The sequence below is a fragment of the Cervus canadensis genome, chromosome 15, assembly GCF_019320065.1.
Source record: "Cervus canadensis isolate Bull #8, Minnesota chromosome 15, ASM1932006v1, whole genome shotgun sequence".
In the NCBI taxonomy this organism is placed as follows: Eukaryota; Metazoa; Chordata; class Mammalia; order Artiodactyla; family Cervidae; genus Cervus; species Cervus canadensis.
In genome coordinates, this window is record NC_057400.1 from 40,049,171 (window position 1) to 40,067,997 (window position 18,827).

The 18,827-nt window shown below is 37.3% G+C and overlaps 1 protein-coding gene and 1 non-coding gene across 3 annotated transcripts in view; both read right to left on the reverse strand.

Moving 5' to 3' along the window:
* Positions 1–18,827, reverse strand: part of LOC122453943 (CD302 antigen) — a 114,351-nt gene that overhangs the window by 4,833 nt on the left and 90,691 nt on the right. For both annotated transcript variants that reach the window (XM_043488308.1, XM_043488307.1), the window contains 3 exons: positions 9,463–9,573; positions 1,617–1,733; positions 697–870 (listed from right to left, as the gene is read on the reverse strand). In XM_043488308.1, coding sequence (XP_043344243.1) covers positions 697–870; positions 1,617–1,733; positions 9,463–9,573 — 402 coding nt within the window. The remainder of the gene's footprint in view (positions 1–696; positions 871–1,616; positions 1,734–9,462; positions 9,574–18,827) is intronic.
* TRNAE-UUC lies at positions 967–1,040 on the reverse strand. The gene has a single exon. It is a non-coding gene; the product is annotated as a tRNA-Glu (tRNA).

An 18,827-nucleotide genomic window follows, 5' to 3' on the forward strand; every position in this document is an offset into this window, starting at 1 on the left:
TGTATAGTTCTGGTTTGCAGTTCGAGGAGAAGGGGGGAATGTTAAGGATGCAACATGGGGAAATGGCTGTTTCTGTCTTGCTTCAAGCATCCTAAAATCATGTTTTGAAATTTAAATGCCTTTAATGAGAAAACAATTCTTTCTAAAACATAAAAGAACAAATCTAATGTTTAACAATAATATGAAAATATTGTGGGACAGGATAATTCTGTTCATTAGAAAGCATTGTGATGCATAAGAAGAAAACTTATATTTTAGTCCAGAATTATAAACTATGGTATAATTTTTCTTTGCCTAATCAAGGATGTCCTTGTACTGAATCAAATTCTTTGTAAACTAACTAGAATTTTGGAATTAACCATTATTCTTCAACACTTCCACTTTTTAATCAAATCACATCAAAAAAGCTATGATAATTCCTTTGAACAGCATAAGAAAAATTTGACTTCTTACTAGCTCTAAGAATAAGCAGAGAGAATAAACGTATGTCTGATTCACATGATCTGGTCCTACTTCTAATGTAATAGGATTACATATTTGCCTTCCAAGAGTCTTGGGTACAAACCAACCTAATCGTCTTCTGAAATCTTACTTCCTCTATTTATTGAGGCACACAAATCAAAGAAAGTTATTTAAAAACCAGCCCTGTCTTCCCCACCCTTCTTAGAATGGAAAAAGGCCTTCAGTTATACTTACTAGCTGCTTTACAAAGGGTTCCTTCCACAGAAGAAACTTCACAATTTCCTTTTTTCCAATCACCTGTCTTGGTGTGCAAAAAGGCACAGGTGTCAACTAGCTCCTCGCCATCTTCTTGGTCTGACCATTTAACAAATGTCATATTTGATTTATCAAACCACTTGAAACTGGCATCTGTCAGTTAAGGAATATTTTAACATTATGACAGTATAAAATGTGTTAAAGAAAAGGGTCTAGCTTTATTTTTGATTATGGCTTGTGGGATCTCCATTCCCTGACCAGGGGATTGAACCCAGGCCCTCAGCTTTGAAAGAGTGGCATCCTGACCACTGGACCACCAGGGATTTCTTGGGTCTAGATTTAAAGGTGGGAAGTTACTAAGGTATGTCTGATCTAAACTTTTGATTGTGGGACTTAAATTAGAAGGAAGAATATATCCTATACACAGACAAGAGATACTAGTTCAAGAAGGTTCTAAAGAAGATCCCATTTTTTATTAAACTTATATATAATTTTCATGGAGAAATAATCGGTAAAATATTAATGGTAACCTTAGTAATTGCATTTGATTTTGAAAATAGTTATATATGTACTTTTCAATAGTGACAATAAACACATTTCTACATTTCTATAATATTACCTTGATAGTTTTCTATTCTATTGTTGATACTACTACCAATATTTATTACGCTACCATTTTACAAAAATACTGAGTCTAGAATCATATTTTAATCTAGATGAAAGACTCAACTTTAGCCCTCATATGGGACACACTGAGCCGTTCAGTGAAAAGCTGTGAACACGAGTGCATCCTGAAAATACAGCGCCTGAAGCTGCAGGACGTATCAACTTGAACTAGGGAAATGAAGCAGCTAAAAGTTATTACTAACATTAAGAACGTAAGTGTAAATATCACTTACCATCTGTGTCAAAAAACATGCCTAATAAGATATCAGCTGGGTCTTTCCATTGATTTTTCAAAGTATCCAATATAAAAGCATTTTCTTCTTCATTATGTATGCTTATCATGTCTGCTCCTGAAATTATTTTAGGGAGAGGAAGTTAGCATGTTCTCCAAATCAATGAAAATCACATGAAGCATATACACATTATACATTACTACACTACATATACTTTTGTTGTCCTTTGGTCGCTAAGTCGTGTCCAACCTTTTGCAAGCCTATGGATTAGCCTGCCAGGCTTCTCTGTCCATGGAATTTTTGAGGCAAGAATACTGGAGTGAGTTGCCATTTCCTTCTCCAAGGGATATTCTCAACCCAGGGATTGATCCCACATCTCCTGTCTCCTGCATTACAGGTGGATTCTTTACCACTGAGCCATCTGGGAAGCCCCACATATACTTTTACATCCTTAAAAAAAAAAAAAAAAAAAGCTTGGAAATGTCATGCACATTCCTGAAAAGACAACAGACTCATGAGAAAAGTAAAATGATAATATGATAAACTGAATCATACCTTTTATCTCATTTACCTAGCGGTAGTAATCTCATAAACAACATGGAAACAGAAAATCATGGGAAGGCTTAAGCAGGAAAACATACTTCCTGCAACTCTCAACTTTTTACTATCCCTTTCTCTAGTCTTCATGGCCCCTCCTGCCCTCGATTCACATTTATAGGGAGGAGTAGCTTTGACATTACTGAGGAGAGCTGAAAAGTCCCAGGGCAACTTGCCAGAATAGTCCCAAGACCTAACGAAGTTCAGGTAACAAGCAGTTACTGACCTGCCTCACTTAACTGACCACTATGTGCCTGCTGCCCGAAGCCTACCCCTTCCTGTATTTTCCTCTGTGGTCATCCTTAGAAAACTGCTGAGAGAAAGTGATAAAGGAGGTCCTTGTTTCTTGTTCTCAGTGGATAGCTGATTTTTTCTGGGAGACTCACCTGGTTCAAGAGCAGCAGTCACATATATATATATATATATATATATCATGTCTCACAAATTTTTTTTATCCTTTTAATCTATATTCTACATACACTATAAAATATGAGCACTTCACTTTTCCCAGATTATTTAATCTTATTTCTTAACCCAAGAAAGATGCTCTTGCAAATTAAAAAAAATCTTTCCACTGTCTTAATTGGATACTACTTAGGAGAAAACACTAATGGAGTTAGTTTCTCTCATGATATTGTATGATTTTTTGTAAGTGAAAATAATGATTGACATCAAAGCTTATAACAACCAGAAATCTGGTGGGGAAGGTACATCTAACTCCTGGGGAATATACATCCTTTCAGTTATACTCAGCTAAGTGAGCAATTAGCATCAAAGTATTCCTAAGAAACATGACTTTCCAGTCTCAGTAATTTTACAGTTTAAAATTTTCCTAATTTTCCAAGGAGAAGTCATTGATCCTATACATTTTTAAAGTTATCTTGGAAGTTTTGAGTACTACAACTAATTCAACTACTACATGGAGAGATAAGGAAGCTTTTTCTACTATTAAATTCTTCCAAAATTATCCTGACTTAAAAAAAGACTCCTGAAAACTTCAGAATATTGTCTTGGATCAGTGGCTCTCCAAATATGAAAGTGAAAGTAACTCAGTCGCATCCAACTCTTTGCTACCCCATGGAATCAGGTCAGAATACTGGAGTAGATAGCCTTTCCCTTCTCCTACGGATCTTCCCAACCCAGGGATCGAACCAGGGTCTCCCACATTGCAGGCAGGTTCTTTATCAACTGTCCAAGGCGTCTCTGTCCATGGAATTCTCCAGGCAAGAATACTGGAGTGGATTGCCATTCCCTTCTCCAGAGGAACTTCCCAATCCAGGGATCGAACCCTGGTCTCCTGCCTCGCAGGCAGATTCTTTACTGTTTGAGCTGCAGTCTTTATCGACTAAACTGTCAGAGAAGCACAACTATTGTGTGCACCAGAATCACCTAGGGGGCTTCCCTGGTGGCTCAGACGGTAAAGACTCTGTGTGCGAGGCAAGAGACATAGGTTTGATCCTTGGGTCAGGAAGATCCCCTGGAGGAGGGAATGGCAACCCACTCCAGTATTCTTACTTGAGAATTCCATGGACAGAGGAGCAGGGCGGGCTGCAGTCCATGGAGTGAGTGGCAGAGAGTCAGACATGACTGAGCAACTAACACTTTCATTTTCAGAATCACCTACAGAGGGCTTGTTAAAAGTGTGAGGTCCTACACCAGAGTTTCTGATCTAGTTGGAATAATATGGAACCTGAGAATTTACATTCTGAACCAGTTCCCAGGTGACACTGATGCTGCCACTGAGAATTATAGGAAACTTACTAGGCTATTTATGAAGACTCTAAAAATCCATAATTTTTTGGTAATGAACAGATAACTGGAGATAAGAAAGTGCTTTTAGCTCATGACGTGGTAAGAAAAATTTGTATCAGATGATTACTTTTACATCTTTTAATGGAAACTTAACAAATAAAGGTAACTATAAGAAAAAGAAAATTATAGGACTTAAAATCTCTCCCTAAACATACCATATTATGTTAAAGAAGAAAATCACAAACTAGGCAGACTAGCTCTATTATGAATAAAAAAGAGGAAAAACATTGTCTCAGACTGTTTAAAAGGCAACAGACACAAATATAGAGAACAAAACTAGTGGTTGACAATGGAGAGAGGGAAAGGGTCACGGGCAATATAGGGGTAGGGATTCGAAGGTACCATTATGCATAAAATAAGCTACAAGGACATACTGTACAACACTGGATATAGCTAATATTTTATAGTAACTAAAAATGGAATAAAAACTTGCTTAATATTGTACATTGACTGTACTCCAATAAAAAAAAAACAATTCATCCTCACAAAGGGAAATATACCACAATAAATGTGTGAATATGCAATTTCACTAGTAAAGGAGTGAAAAGAAAAATAAGCAGTTTCAGAAGTGTAGATTAAACAGTGCTGACTTAGAGTGGAGAAAAATAGGAACTCATAAGTGGCTAGCTGGAGAAAAATTAGTTAAAAACCTTTTTGGATACAATTTTGCAAGATGTATGGAAAGCCCTACATAAAAGTATACATCTTTGACCCAGCAATTCTGAACAATTTATGCTCAAATAGGTACAGTCATTAATGTTCATCACATTTATGACACTAGAAGATTAGAAATAATTTAATAATCAATATTAGAGAATTAAATCAATTATGGCATATCTGAAGAATTGATGCTTTGGAACTGTGGTGTTGGAGAAGACTCTTGAGAGACCCTTGGACAACAAGGAAATCAAACCAGTCAATCCTAAAGGAAATCAATCCTGAATGTTCATTAGAAGGACTGATACTGAAGCTGAAGCTCCAACACTTAGGCCACCTGATGTGAAGAGCTGACTCACTGGAAAAGACCCTGATTCTGGGAAAGACTGAAAGCAGGAGAAGGGAATGCCAGAGGATGAGATGGTTGGATGGCATCCCTGAGTCAATGGACATGAGTTTTAGCAAGCTCCAGGAGATGGTGAAGGACAGGGAAGTCTGGCGTGCTGCAGTCCGTGGGGTCACAAAGGGTCGGACATGACTGAGCAACTGAAAAACAATGGCATATCCATATAGAGAAGTATTGTGCAGTTATTAGGAAATATACATTCTGTATTTACAGCTATGGAAAGATATTTTTAAGGGAAATACAGATTATGGAACAGTTTGCTTAATATAATCCCTATATATATATACACACACATATGTACATATATACATACACACATATGTAATGTATATTAGAGTAATGTATGATGTGAGAATGGGACCATAAAGAAGGCTGAGCATCAAAGAACTGATGTTTTCAAAGTATGGTGCTGGAGAAGACTCTTGAGAGTCCCATGAACAGCAAGGAGATCAAATCAGTCTATCCTAAAGGAAATCAACCCTGAATATTCATTGGAAGGACTGATGCTGAAGCTCCAATATTTTGGACACCTAATATAAAAAGCTGACTCATTGGAAAAGACCTTGATGCTGGCAAAGACTGAAGGCAGGAGGAGAAGGAGGCGACAGAGGGTGAGATGGTTGGGTGGCATCACCAACTCAATGGACATGAGTTTGAGAAAGCTCTGGGAGATAGTGAAGGACAGGGAAGCCTGGCATGCTGTAGTCCATGGGGTCGTAACATGGGCTTCCCAGATGGTGCTAGTGGTAAAGAATTTGCCTGCCAATGCAAGAGATGTAAGAGATGCAGGTTTGATCCCTGGGTCAGGAAAATGACCTGGAGTAGAAAATGGTAACCCACTTCAGCCTAGAGAATCCCATGAACAGAGAAGCCTAGCAGGCTACAGTCCATACGGTCACAAAGAGCTGGACATTACTGAAGTGAGTTAGCACATAGATATATGTATTATCAAACATTTACTAAAATATATCTGCCTAGGGGTTTGGAAGTCTAGAAGGATACTTAGCAAAATGTTAACAGTCATTACATTTCCTTGTGTGTGTTCAGTCAGGATGGTACAATTTAGGGTAATTTTCTTTTATTTTTAGAATATTTGCATATGTTTTTCTATATAATGACTGTGCATTTGTGTAATTAAGAAAGAAGTTAAAAAAAAAAGAAAAAATAAGACTGACCTTTAAAATACTCAATACTTCAGTCCAAAGCTAGAATTTAGCAAGGTTTTCTAAGTCACAGCTTCATTGTTAAAAATTCTAGGATTTTTTTTTATCAATTCTAGCTGTTATCACCTGTTTGTTAAATGTCACGTATACTTTTAATCTGTTTTACCCTACTAGTACCAAATTTACTTGTACTAATTTAGGAAATGTAACCAAAGTGCCATTTTAGAAAAAATTCTCAAGAGAAATATTTAACTAGGTTATAGTTTAGGCTTAAGTGTTCAGAGATGAGATTTTCATTCTTTTCTCTGACCTTGTGTCAGCCAATGGAACGTGAATGATTTTTAACAGTGCAATTTAAGTAAATACTGAACAAATTTAAATTACTATGTCAGGCAAAAAAGACACACTCATTTTCTTTAATGAATGACAGCATAAGTCCCTGAAGAATGCATGTACTCAAGCAAAAAAATAATTTTTTTTAAATGCATAACCAGTAATGCTACCTACTGAGATGTAATTTGGGTCTTTCATTCTTTTAATGGCTAGTAACATAGCTTATACACAAATCACAAAAAGGAAAGACTGAAAATACTTATTGGCTCTATTATAAAGAAAATAGCTAAATCAAAGGTAAATGTAAAAAAGAGTAAATGTTGCAAAATAAGAAAAATTTTAGGCTCTCACAGTTATTTTCCTATATGAATGATAACAGTACTCCAAATAAGTATAATGAAAGTAACCTCAAGTAAATTAGCACAGAGCACTGGGAATATTTCTAAATATAGCTCTCGGCAGTCCAAAAAATAACAAGTCACTTATTTTCTATACCCCTAAATATAGGTTTAAGATAGGACTTGGTATAGTCCTACAATATGTGAAGACTTTATAAATCCAAATATAAATATCCTTGTATTCTTTATGCTTTTCCTCCTTTATATATAGCAAACACTGAATTCATGTTTACCTACTATACAAACCACCTACTGTTCTAAACACTACCCTTGGCAAAAATGTAATGGTAATATTAATTTTTAGTTAATTTTGATTTATCAATAAAATGGTTATTTCCATAGTAGAAGCAAATATAGAGGATTTATCAAATAAATGATGACATTATGAAAAATGTATAAGAAATTTAAAAATTCACATCAGTAAGACAAACTGAATTTATAAATTAACTGGGATAAAGACATTTTTATTTAGACATAAAATCAACTTTATAAGCAAATTTGTACCCAAAAATTTAAAATCCCTAAATGGCTACTTTGCTTTGAACAAATAGAGTTAATGGACTTCAAAATAAGTAATCAAATATGAGGCCTCAAAGTTGCTGGGTGTTTTCAATTTTGTTTTGGTTCATTTACTAAAAAAAAACTGCAAATACAATTAACTACATTTAGTTGACTGCAGAGGAAGTCAGTCAACAAGTAAAAGCTATGCCTCTGTAGTGAATGTGGTTGCTTAACTGCTGAACATAAGTATCAGAGCTGGACAATGAAATCTAATGATGCGGTTCATACAAGCTAACAGGAGTATAGAACACATCTTGTCTTGGCTCTGAACCTCCAATATAATCTGTTCCTTGAAATCTGTGTTTTTGTCTAAGTATACCCAATATGGCTTTTTAAAAAGAGACAGAAAGTAGTTGTGGGAGAAAACACCACTTAAAAAATCTTCTAAGACCAGCAAAATTCCTATTATTCCATTTCCTTGGAATGAAACCATACTGGCATGTTGGAAATGTTTTGTCTTCAAAGAGCCAATGTTCAACACCATTTAGCAAGTAAGAAAAATGATAAATATGTATTGAGAGTTCCATGGTACTTCATAGGATTTAAAACTGCTATGCCTACATTTATTCCTAAGAAAAACAATATGTATTGAGTAGTATTGACATGTCTTAGGATTTAAAACTCCTATGCTTACATTTATTCCTTCTATAATAAGTGAATATGACTTTAATTAAAGCACCCTAAAGCAATTTGATATTGTTCCAAAATGTTATATTGGTGGGTTGTCAGAATTGTGTTTTTTAGGTAAAGGGCATTTTAATTTTTTTTTTTTTGGCCATGGCCTGCAGCATGTGGGATCTTAGTTCCCTGACCAGAGATTGAACCTCTGTCTCCTGCATTGGGAGCAGAGAGTCTTAACCACTGGACTGCTGGGGAACTCCTGCTAAAGGGTACTTTAAATGCTGGTGTTATGAATATGCTTAAGAGAAAATTTAGTGAAATAATCAAGAAATTTTTAGATCTCACACAATAATAAAAAGCACTTTTAAATAATCAAGGACTCTCATATCACCATCATAGGTATCTCAGCTGAAAAAGATGTTAGTTGACACTATAGTTTTAGTTTCAGCTGACAAGTATCACAATTAGAGGCTCAACAAGGATGCACTTTGGGCCAAACAGCCAAATATATAAAGAACACTCAAGCACAGCTTTTTAAAAAATGACATTTTTATTTAAAATATTTCACAATGTGAAATTTCCCAGAGAATACTGAGCAAATCATGTAGCAAACAGCCCTTTTCTCATTTTTATTTAACAGCATACAGAATCCCCCTGCCAATGAAGGAGACTCGGGTTCTATCCCTGGGTCGGGAAGTTCCCCTGGAGAATGAAATGGGGTTACAAAAGAGTGGGACACGACTTAGCGACTGAACAACGACAACAGATTCTTCCATACCACATGTCACAATACCATGTGATCTGACTTCTGCCCACACTGCATGCCTGAAACAGTACTTTCAGGGCAGAAAGAGTGATTAAGAACACTGTTCCTAAAATCAGACAATCCCTGGTATGAATCTTGGATCTGCCAATTATTTCCTATTCAACCTTGAACAAATAATTGAAGTAGTTTTATTCTCCTGATAAAAGAAGGCAAATAATAAACTTCATGATAGGTTTGCTGTAATAATAAAAGCCAGTAAAAGTGTATTAAGTGCTTAAGAACAGTGCCTAACACAGAGTACTTACATCAAATACACACTGCTCTTGTCACTCTGCTTTGAGCACTGTTGTCCAACAGCTGACTTCCAACTCAAGAGTTTACCCCAATTCCACTGCATGTCTTGCATATTATAGAATAAAAATTGTTACAAGGACCAAAGGTAAAAAGTAAGACACAACAAACCATTTTTTAAAGAAATTAGTGAACATTCTTTACTGATCTGTGAAAAAACAAAATAGAATAAACTCCTTACCATGATTAGTACACTGATTTCTGACATCCTCTATGCTTTCAACTTTGATGGCTTCTTGAAGAAAAATGTAACAACTGTCTTGGAACTGAACCCAGGTGGATGAAGGGCAGTCTATGGGGAAAAAGAGAAACACTGTTAAATAACTTGAAAATGAGAATTTCATGAACTCCTAAAGATATGAGATATTAAATTTTCATAGAAAAAAGAATGGCTATTTCCATTAACATTTCATATAGTTATCAACACCTTTGGGTTTATATCTACCACCTCACTGTTTTCTATCTGTCCTACTTGATTTATGTTCCTTTTCTTCCCTTGTTGTCTTTTTTCTTTTAGCTTATTAATTAAATATTCTTTAATTTTTTTCCTATAGTGGGTACCCTGAAAGTTACACCATGCAATCTTGATTTATTATTACCTAAAATAAATTAGTACTTTTACCATTTCCTAGACAACTCTAGGATCTTACAATAGTTTAACTTCCCTCCCTTTGTGCTATTGTTCTATTACTATTTTGCATGGTCAATGTTCGTTTAAACACATATTTATCTTCTCTGTTGCTTTTCATTCTTATATATTTGAATTACTTATTTGAATAATTTTCTGTCTGCCTGAATAAACCCCTTTAGTGTTTCTTTAAGGATAGGTCTACTACAAATTCCCTCAATTTGTGATTTTCTGTAAATGTCTTTATATTTTCTTCCCACTTAGATATTTTTGCAAATAAAAAATTCTTGAAAGGAAGCTTATTTTTCATTGAAGATGTAATTTTACTATTTTGGCTTCTATCATTCCTATTGAGAAATCAAGGTCAGTCTGATGGTTGCTCTTTGGTGGCTGCTTTCAAGATTTTCTTTGTCTTTTATTTTTAGTAGTTTGACAGTGGTATCTCTAGTATTTTTTTGAATCCTGCTAATAATGCAACACAACTATTGAATCTATGGCTTTATTTTCATTGCTCACTTTTGCAAAGTTCGTGGCCATCATCATCACTTTCAATAATGCTTTTCCACTTTCTTTCTCCTCCATTTCTTGGACTCAAAATACATATATGTTAGATTTCACATGTTCAATATGTTCACTTTGTTCCTATTTTTAATGCCTTTGGCACTCCATATCATAATCTTGTTCTTTATGGTGTACTAACCTACTCTTTGGGCTTTCCCAGTGGCTCAGAGGTAAAGAATCTGCCTGTGATACAGAAGATGCAGGAGACCTGGATTCGATCCCTGGGTTGGGAAGATCCCTTGGAGAAGGAAATGACAACCGACTCTAGTATTCTTGCCTGGGAAATCCCATGGACAGAGGAGCCTGGCAGGTGACAGTCCATGGGGTCGCAAGAGTCAGACACAACTTAGCGACAAGCGCACACACATGTGCAGTCTGCTCTTCGGTTTTTAACAAATCTGTTAAACCTATCTACTGAGTTCATAATGTCAGCTGTTCTTCAGTTACACAATTTCCATTTGTTTGTACTTTTATAGATTCTGAGTCTCCGGTGAAATTCTCAACCTTATAAATGTTCTCGAATTTATTACAGTTATTTTAAAGTTCATTTTCAAAAACCTTAATTTCTGTATTATCTATTGGTCTGTTTTTATTTATTTTCCCAGCTTTGGCCTGTTTCTTGTTATGTCTGGTAGTTTTTGTTTTCTTTTTTAAATATCAAATACCAGACACTGTGCAGGAAAAATTGCACAGTATCTGGTATTTGATATTTAAAATTAAAAAATTGCAGAGGCTCGAGATGATGTCATTCTCCCCTAGAAAGGATCCTGGCACGCAGCTGGCATACTGAAGATTATTTAAATACAATCAAGGGTTGATTCCACCTGAGGGAGCTGTTACAATCTCTGTGAGGCCCGATATCCATAGATTCCAAGTGAAGCCTGCACATTAGCTACCGTCCCTCCTCTTTAGTCAGTAAAAACTCAAATTTTTGTCTCATTAATACTGTGTGAATGCCAAAAACTCTGCTCTCTTTTTAGCTCCTTAAAATGGGGGCAACTCTCCTAAAGGGAAAAGTAAAACACAGGATAGTGGGCTCACGTCAACAAGCTGCCTAAACAACTCTCTGATGCCTGCAGATACCATTATTACAGAATTTCATCTAGATTTTCCAGTTGCTTTTTGGGGGACTGTTAGTCCAGTCCCACTTCACTAGAGTCAGAAGCAGAATCCCCTCTTTCACACTTTTGAGCAAGTTATTGATAACTGTCACTACCATCATCCATCCAACAGTCATTGGCTGAGCATCTCCCGTGTGTCAGAGACAACAGTTAGTACCAAGGAGTAAGGATAAAAGGATTTAAGACAGTGGTCCCCAGCCTTTTAGCACCAGGGACTGGTTTTGTGGAAAACAATTTTTCCACAGATTGGGGCAGGCTGGGGTTGAGGGGCAGTGAGGGGAGTATGGGGAGGAGGGGTATGGTATCAGGATGATTCAAGCGCATTATATTTATTGTGTATCTTATTTCTATTATTATTAAATCAGCTCCACCTCTCAGATCATCAGGCATTAGATCCTGGAGGTTGGGGACCTCTGATTAAAGGGGAATGAGTCCTACACTTAAAGTGTTCAGTCTGCTAGGAGAGTCAGACACATATACATATCAAAGGTATGAGAGGTTAAATGTTATGAGACTATAGAAGAAAAAAGTAACTTGCTCCCCTGGTGGCTCAGATGGTAAAGAATCTGCCTGCAATGTAGGAGACCCGGGTTCGATCAGATCCCCTGGAGAAGAGAATGACCACCCACTCCAGTATTCTTGCCTGGGAAACCCCATGGACAAAGGAGCTGGGCAGGCTACAGTTCGTGGGGTCACAAAGATACAGACGTGGCTGAGTAAGCACACACACAGACAAAAAAGGAGTAAGCAAACATTCCAGAAAGGAGATAATATGTGAGCTGCAATTCACAGGATAACTTTAGCACGTGGAAAAGGAGAAAGATGAAGAAATCCCAGGTAGAGAGACCACCATAAAAACCATAATGAGAAGAGTCACATACTCGTTGAAAGGGTAAACTAGGCAGGTCTCTCCTGTCCCACACTCCTGCCATCACATGTTTTCTGTATTAAGACATGATAGAGAGAAAAAAAGCAGTCATTTCCATAATGAAACTCAAATTGAAAGTCAGGAGGGCACATACTCTGAATTGCAAACTTTGACTTTCATATTTTTCTTCCGGTTCCCTTTGTTGTTTTTCCTTTACTCTTATAGAATTTTAAAAAATGGAAACAGAAACAAACTCCATTACCACACTTAATGCCACTTGAAACACCTTTACATAGCACTGAAAATTCTTGGACCATGGGCTGAGAAATGCTCTTGGGTATTATTTCTAGTCAAAGCTACACATAGGATCTTTTAATGATGATAAATAACTCAAGAATATAAAAATAATTTTTGAAATATCATTTAAATGGAATAAAGCATGTCTATTAAGTATATAAAATATAATTAACACCAAGTGAAGTGAAATTTATAAATTGTTTCTTTGTACACTTGTATTGGGTTGGCCAAAAAGTTGACTCAGTTTTTTCCATGCAATCTTACTAAAGAGCTGAACAAACTTTTTGGTCAACCCAGTAGTTCTTAGGCTTTATGATTACAATGAACTCTGATTTCCAAATCATCTATAGACTAAACTGTATTCTTTTGTTCAGTGGCAGCTCACGTGTCAATTCTCTGTGAAGTATCCAATCTTCACCTTCCTTAAACTCTGACCCCTCTGAACTTCTGCAGGATTTTACACTATACAACATGTGAGAGGCCTTTTCTCGTTATAAAGACTAAAGACTTGTTTTGGTTACCCCACATGATAGAGACTTTCTGCAAGGACACCTGGAATAATAAGAAATCTAAGGATAATCTCCTAGCAGTCAAATAGACCTCCTAGTGTTCTTATACCAGGTACCCTCTTGGGTTGCTACCTAGCTTAGAGTAGCCAGTCTTTGATTTAGGAAACTACCCTTATTTTGATTAGCTGCACTTGGATGGTGAGCAAGTCAAGGCCCTAGGCACAAAAACCACAGGTAGCCTATCTTCTTGGAAAAGGGGCTGTATTACCCTTTGAAGACAAACACATATTCACGTGCACTGATCATCATAAAGGTGACATATAAAAAAAGAGACCTGAAGGAGCTGGGGAAAAAAAAAAAGCCAAATGCTTATTTAGGTCACACAGGCCTCTGAGATGGGAGTATTATGATAATGATAATTGACAAAGACCCTTGTTGAATAATTAAATAAGCAGTATGTGCTAAGACTAAAAGAAAAACAAAACACAAATAAAAACAAAAAGCTACAGGCAGAGAAAGTAAAAAACAAATTGTTAACTTCATATTCTTTAAACTTCCAACAGCGTTCTCCTCAGGCTTATTTCAGCATTAACACTGACTTCAGTTAATTCAGCATTGAACCCCTCTTCTCATGCTACCAGAGTGTATGCCCCAGAAACAAGATTTAAGTACTACTCAAAAAATGTATTTTTTTACTCTGAGAAGAAGAGTTTTCACACAGAGGCTGATAACTCCTATGACAGAACAAACTGAGGTTCACACGTACAGAAAAGTAAACTAATTTTGTTTTGTTCTATACTTCTTAATATTGTACAATTATAATCTTTGACAATTATTAGTTACTCAAAAATAAAAAAAAAAAAGAAAGGTTAAATTTTCAGTGCTAAGTGTCTTTGCTATAATCCTGTTACAATGAAAAACCTGCCTTCCAGAATACTGGCATAAGTTTTCAATTACAGAACCTGTAATATTTTCTAGAAAACATATTTCAATACACATACTTTGCTCAAAAGAAAAAAAATATCCTGCTCACAATGCTCTCTCCAATGTGCTTCTCTGTTACTCTTGCTTTTTCACAGTTGTCTTGAAAGACAGGTTGCACCTAAAGGACTCTTTGATGCTTTTGAACTGTGGTGCTGGAGAAGATTCTTGAGAGTCCCTTGGACTGCAAGGAGATCAAACCAGTCCATCCTAAAGGAAATCAGTCCTGAATATTCCTTGGAAGGACTGATCCTGAAGCTGAAACTCCAATACTTTGGCCACCTGATGTGAAGAACTGACTCATTGGAAAAGACCCTGATGCTGGGAAAGACTGAAGGCAGGAGGAGAAGGAGACGACAGAGGATGAGATGGTTGGATGGCATCACCGACTCAATGGACATGAGTTTGAGCAAGCTCCAGGAGTTGGTGATGGACAGGGAAGCCTGGCATGCTGCAGTCCATGGGGTGGCAAAAAGTCGGACATGACTGAGCAACTGAAATGAACTGAACTGAAAGGACTCTTTATGGATTGTATAATTTTATAATTCTATTGATTTACTGTGTTTACAGAGATCTAGAAACCTGATGAAACTTTTAAAATCTTGTACTTAACTCCAATAAGTTTCCAAATAGATCCTCTGCTTAAAACTATCATGTGCTAAAAGAATAAGATGGCATATCTACAGAAATATTTTGCATTGCCAGCGAGTTCTAATAGAACTCTCTGTTCCCTTGTAATTAATTTTTTTTTAAAGAACCAGGCACAGCAGAAGAGGAAGTGATCCTTGGGACACACTTGTTCTGAATGTTAACAATGGAAAGGCAAGATTGTATTTTTTTTTTTTCCCTCATCAATAAGACCTTTGTCTTTCTCCCATTAAGATATAGGTCAGTCACTTACCTTCCACAAGGGAAACTGTGGCAGAAGGAGAAACAGTCATTGGTTATTACATTTATTATGTATGGAGGACCATATGGTATACCAGGCTCCTGATAACCTTGAAGGCCTGCAAGATCTCCCTAAATCCTAAGGAAATTCAGCCACTCTGACACTCCATCCCCTCTCAACGTCACCCAACCTAGCTTCTAAGACGTCCACCCCATCTTCTCCCTTCAAGTCCTTTCTCAGAAAAGCTGTCATGACTTTTATTCATAGAATGAAGGTGGCAGTGTTTCTCTGCACCTTTCTCATTGGGCTTTACTGGTCCATTTTCTTATCAATGCAACCTGAAGATCTGCCCTCAAAATCTAAAATAATCTAAAAAAAAAAAAATCTAAAATAATCTTAAATACTTGATATGTATCAGAAAAAAATTGTGGATGATAACCCTGTTGCAAAACTAATTTTCAATGCTTAAGTACATTTTTAAAAGCTTCTCAATGAAAGAAGTCCTGAAATAATACCTAATTATAACTTTTTCATTGGAAGAAAAATAAACACTTATTAACATTTCAAATTTTACAATCTGAAATAATTTTTGCTGAAACATCACTGTGCCATCCACAAGGGTCAGAATAAGTCACATCAATAGATTAAAGTGACTTAATGTTTTGAATTCAATTATGAGATGAGCTCAAGGGCAAAAGTAAAAATAATTTGAAAGAAACTGCAAACCCATGACCCGCCGCCATACTTTTTAAATCATTCATCTAAATTTTTTGTCCTTTTATTATAAGTTAGAATACAGCATAGAGACACATTTCAAAACAAAGCAAAAATCCACGATACAGTGAATTTTCTGCTGTTACAGAGCTTCCTTGGTGAGGGGAGTGACAAGCAAGAAGACAAACAAGATTCATTCCAAGAGAAATGAGTGCTCTGAAGAGAAAACACAAACACGGGGATGTTACAGAGAAGGTGGGGTGTTCGGGAAAGGCCTGGGAGAGGACATGTGAACAGAGATCTGAAGGACGTGGAAGGGTCCATGCCAAGGAATGGGGAAGAGGAGGGTGGTCTGGGCAGAAGAGTCAGAAGGTAGCTGAGTCCCACACAGGTCAGTGTGGATAAACAGAGTGAATGGCAGGAAGGGTGGTAAGAGGTGACATCAGGGAAGGAGGCAGAGTATTGCAGGCTATGGCAATTCAAAACTAGTAACCTAGATTCTGATCCATCTAACCACCGCCAGAATGGGGTTTACTCTAACATGCTTATATTCACTTATATTCATGCTCCCCACGGGAAATCACTGACCCAAGAAACATATACTGATCATTTACTACATACAAAATGTGGTGTTCCAGAAGAACTTTTTAAAAGGGATGCTATGGTACCTAACCCACATATCTAAAGAATGTTCTGTTCATTGTGATTTTTCAAGATAATAGCTAAGAAAAACATAAGATCATTTATACTAACAAAATCCAAAATAACAGAGAACAATAATTTCCATTTCAATATTACATTTATATTTTCTGCAACACCACAGGACCTTTCCTGTTAAGATCTTGCCATTCTGCAAATTCCACAATAACTTTGAAAAGCTCTTTTTACTTAGTTCTAAGCAAAATATTATTCCTGATCTTGTCTAGATAAATTGGTGAAGTATGATAATAAAACATGGACACAGGTTTTTCAGCTCTATGTTATCAGCATGCATGGGAATGTGCTCAGTTACCATACACAACAACCCACATAAAGTTGCACTCATGATGTTATCTAATTGCAATAATTACCCTTCATTTCGTATGAAGAGAACAAAGGGAAACCAAGATTCACAATGCCTCGAATAGGTGCTAGACATGGCGAACTCACTGAATGCCCATGATCGCCCTATGGCCATAATCTCCATTTTAGCTGAAATGCAATGAGTTGGGCAATTCAATCAAGGCCACACAGTCTGTGAAAGTGAAAGTGAAAGTGAATTCACTCAGTCGTGTCTGACTCCTTGCGACCCCATGGACTGTAGCCCACCAGGCTCCTCTGTCCATGGGATTCTCCAGCCAAGAATACTGGAGTGGGTTGCCATTTCCTTCTCCAGGGGATCTTCCTGACCCACGGATCGAACCCAGGTCTCCCGCAGTGCAGGCAGACGCTTTAACTTCTGAACCACCAGGGAAGCCCACACAGTCTGTACCTAACGCCAAAACTCATACACCTTCTAATTTAATCCATAAAACCTCCTGAGAGAAGCTGATTAATTCACAGCATTAATTTAATCAACATGCACTTCTTCAGCTCTTATAAAGTCTATGTAACCATACTGGACTTACTAAAACAAAACAAAACAAAACAAAAAAGACAATACTTTCCAAAGACAGTTTTGAGACAGGCTGGGACCTGAGACCCTTTGCTACAGTGCTTCCACCTGGACAAATGTCTCCTCAAGCCACAGAATACAAAGACACTATAAGAGACTAAAAATAAATACACACATGGGCAGCTGGGGCAAATTCTGGGCAACAAGATACAAAAAGATCAAAACCCAACTGCCACTTCTGAGCCGCCAGGAGCAAAAGCAGGGTACTGAGCCTGATCTCTGCACATAGCACCACCAAGGGGGTGGGCAGCCCCCCTAAGCCACTTACTTCTCTGGCTGGGACTACGTCAGCCCCTACCCTCCCCCCATTTAAGGGACCAGTTCACCCCCACTTAGGGAGCAAGCAAGGGCACCTGTTACTTGTTTTCACTCCCCTGCTCTGCAGCTCAAGTCCCAGTAAATCCCTGCCTGAATTCCCCATCTGGTCTCACCTATTTCTATTAAGAAGTGCAAGGGCCCAAACGGGTAAATTCTTATCCTCCACTGCTGATCAAAACAGCTTCTCTGAAGAAGAGAGACATCAAAATCTAGAAATGGGCTTTTAAAGAAATCTGACAAGTATTTTTTTTCTTAGTCTGACATACAAAGGCAAAGAAACTCAGTTGTCCAGTCACTCCAGTCATACCCGACTCTTTTGCAAATCCATGGGCTGCAGCACACCAGGCTTCCGTGTCACTCACTATCTCCCAGTTTGCTAAAATTCATGTCCATTGAGTCTGTGATGCTATTGAACTATCTCATCCTCTGCTGCCTTCTTCTCCTTTTGCCTTCAATCTTTCCCAGTATCAGGGTCTTTTCTAATGAGTCGACTATTCACATCAGATAGGCAAAGTATTGGAGGTCCAGCTTCAGCATCAGACCTTTCAATGAATATTCAGGATTGATTTACTGTAGGATTAACTGGTTTGATCTCCTTGTTGTCCAAGGGACTCTCAAGAATCTTCTCCAGCACCACAGTTCGAAAGCATCAACTCTTCCGGGCTCAGCAACCCAAAGGGTGGCTTAAATGGGTGTTTAAATATAACTGGCAAACATAAGGAGGGTGTGCATAAAGAGAGCTTTGCAGACTCTCTAGTCCAGCCTTGTTTTGGACAAACCTGATGTGCTCAGTCTGAACAGTGTGAAACTCTCCTTTCTGCTCCTCCATAGGCAGCAGATGGCATAACTGGTCATAAATGCTGGTCGACAAAAGGTGTCAGGATAGGAGCTGTGAGTTTGTAAGCAAGTTCTGAGCTGCTTATGCTACTGCTGCCTCCAACACTGAGATCCTGTCAGCAGGCTTTCAGCAGGAATTTATAAAACAGCAGTTAAATTCAGAGGGAAA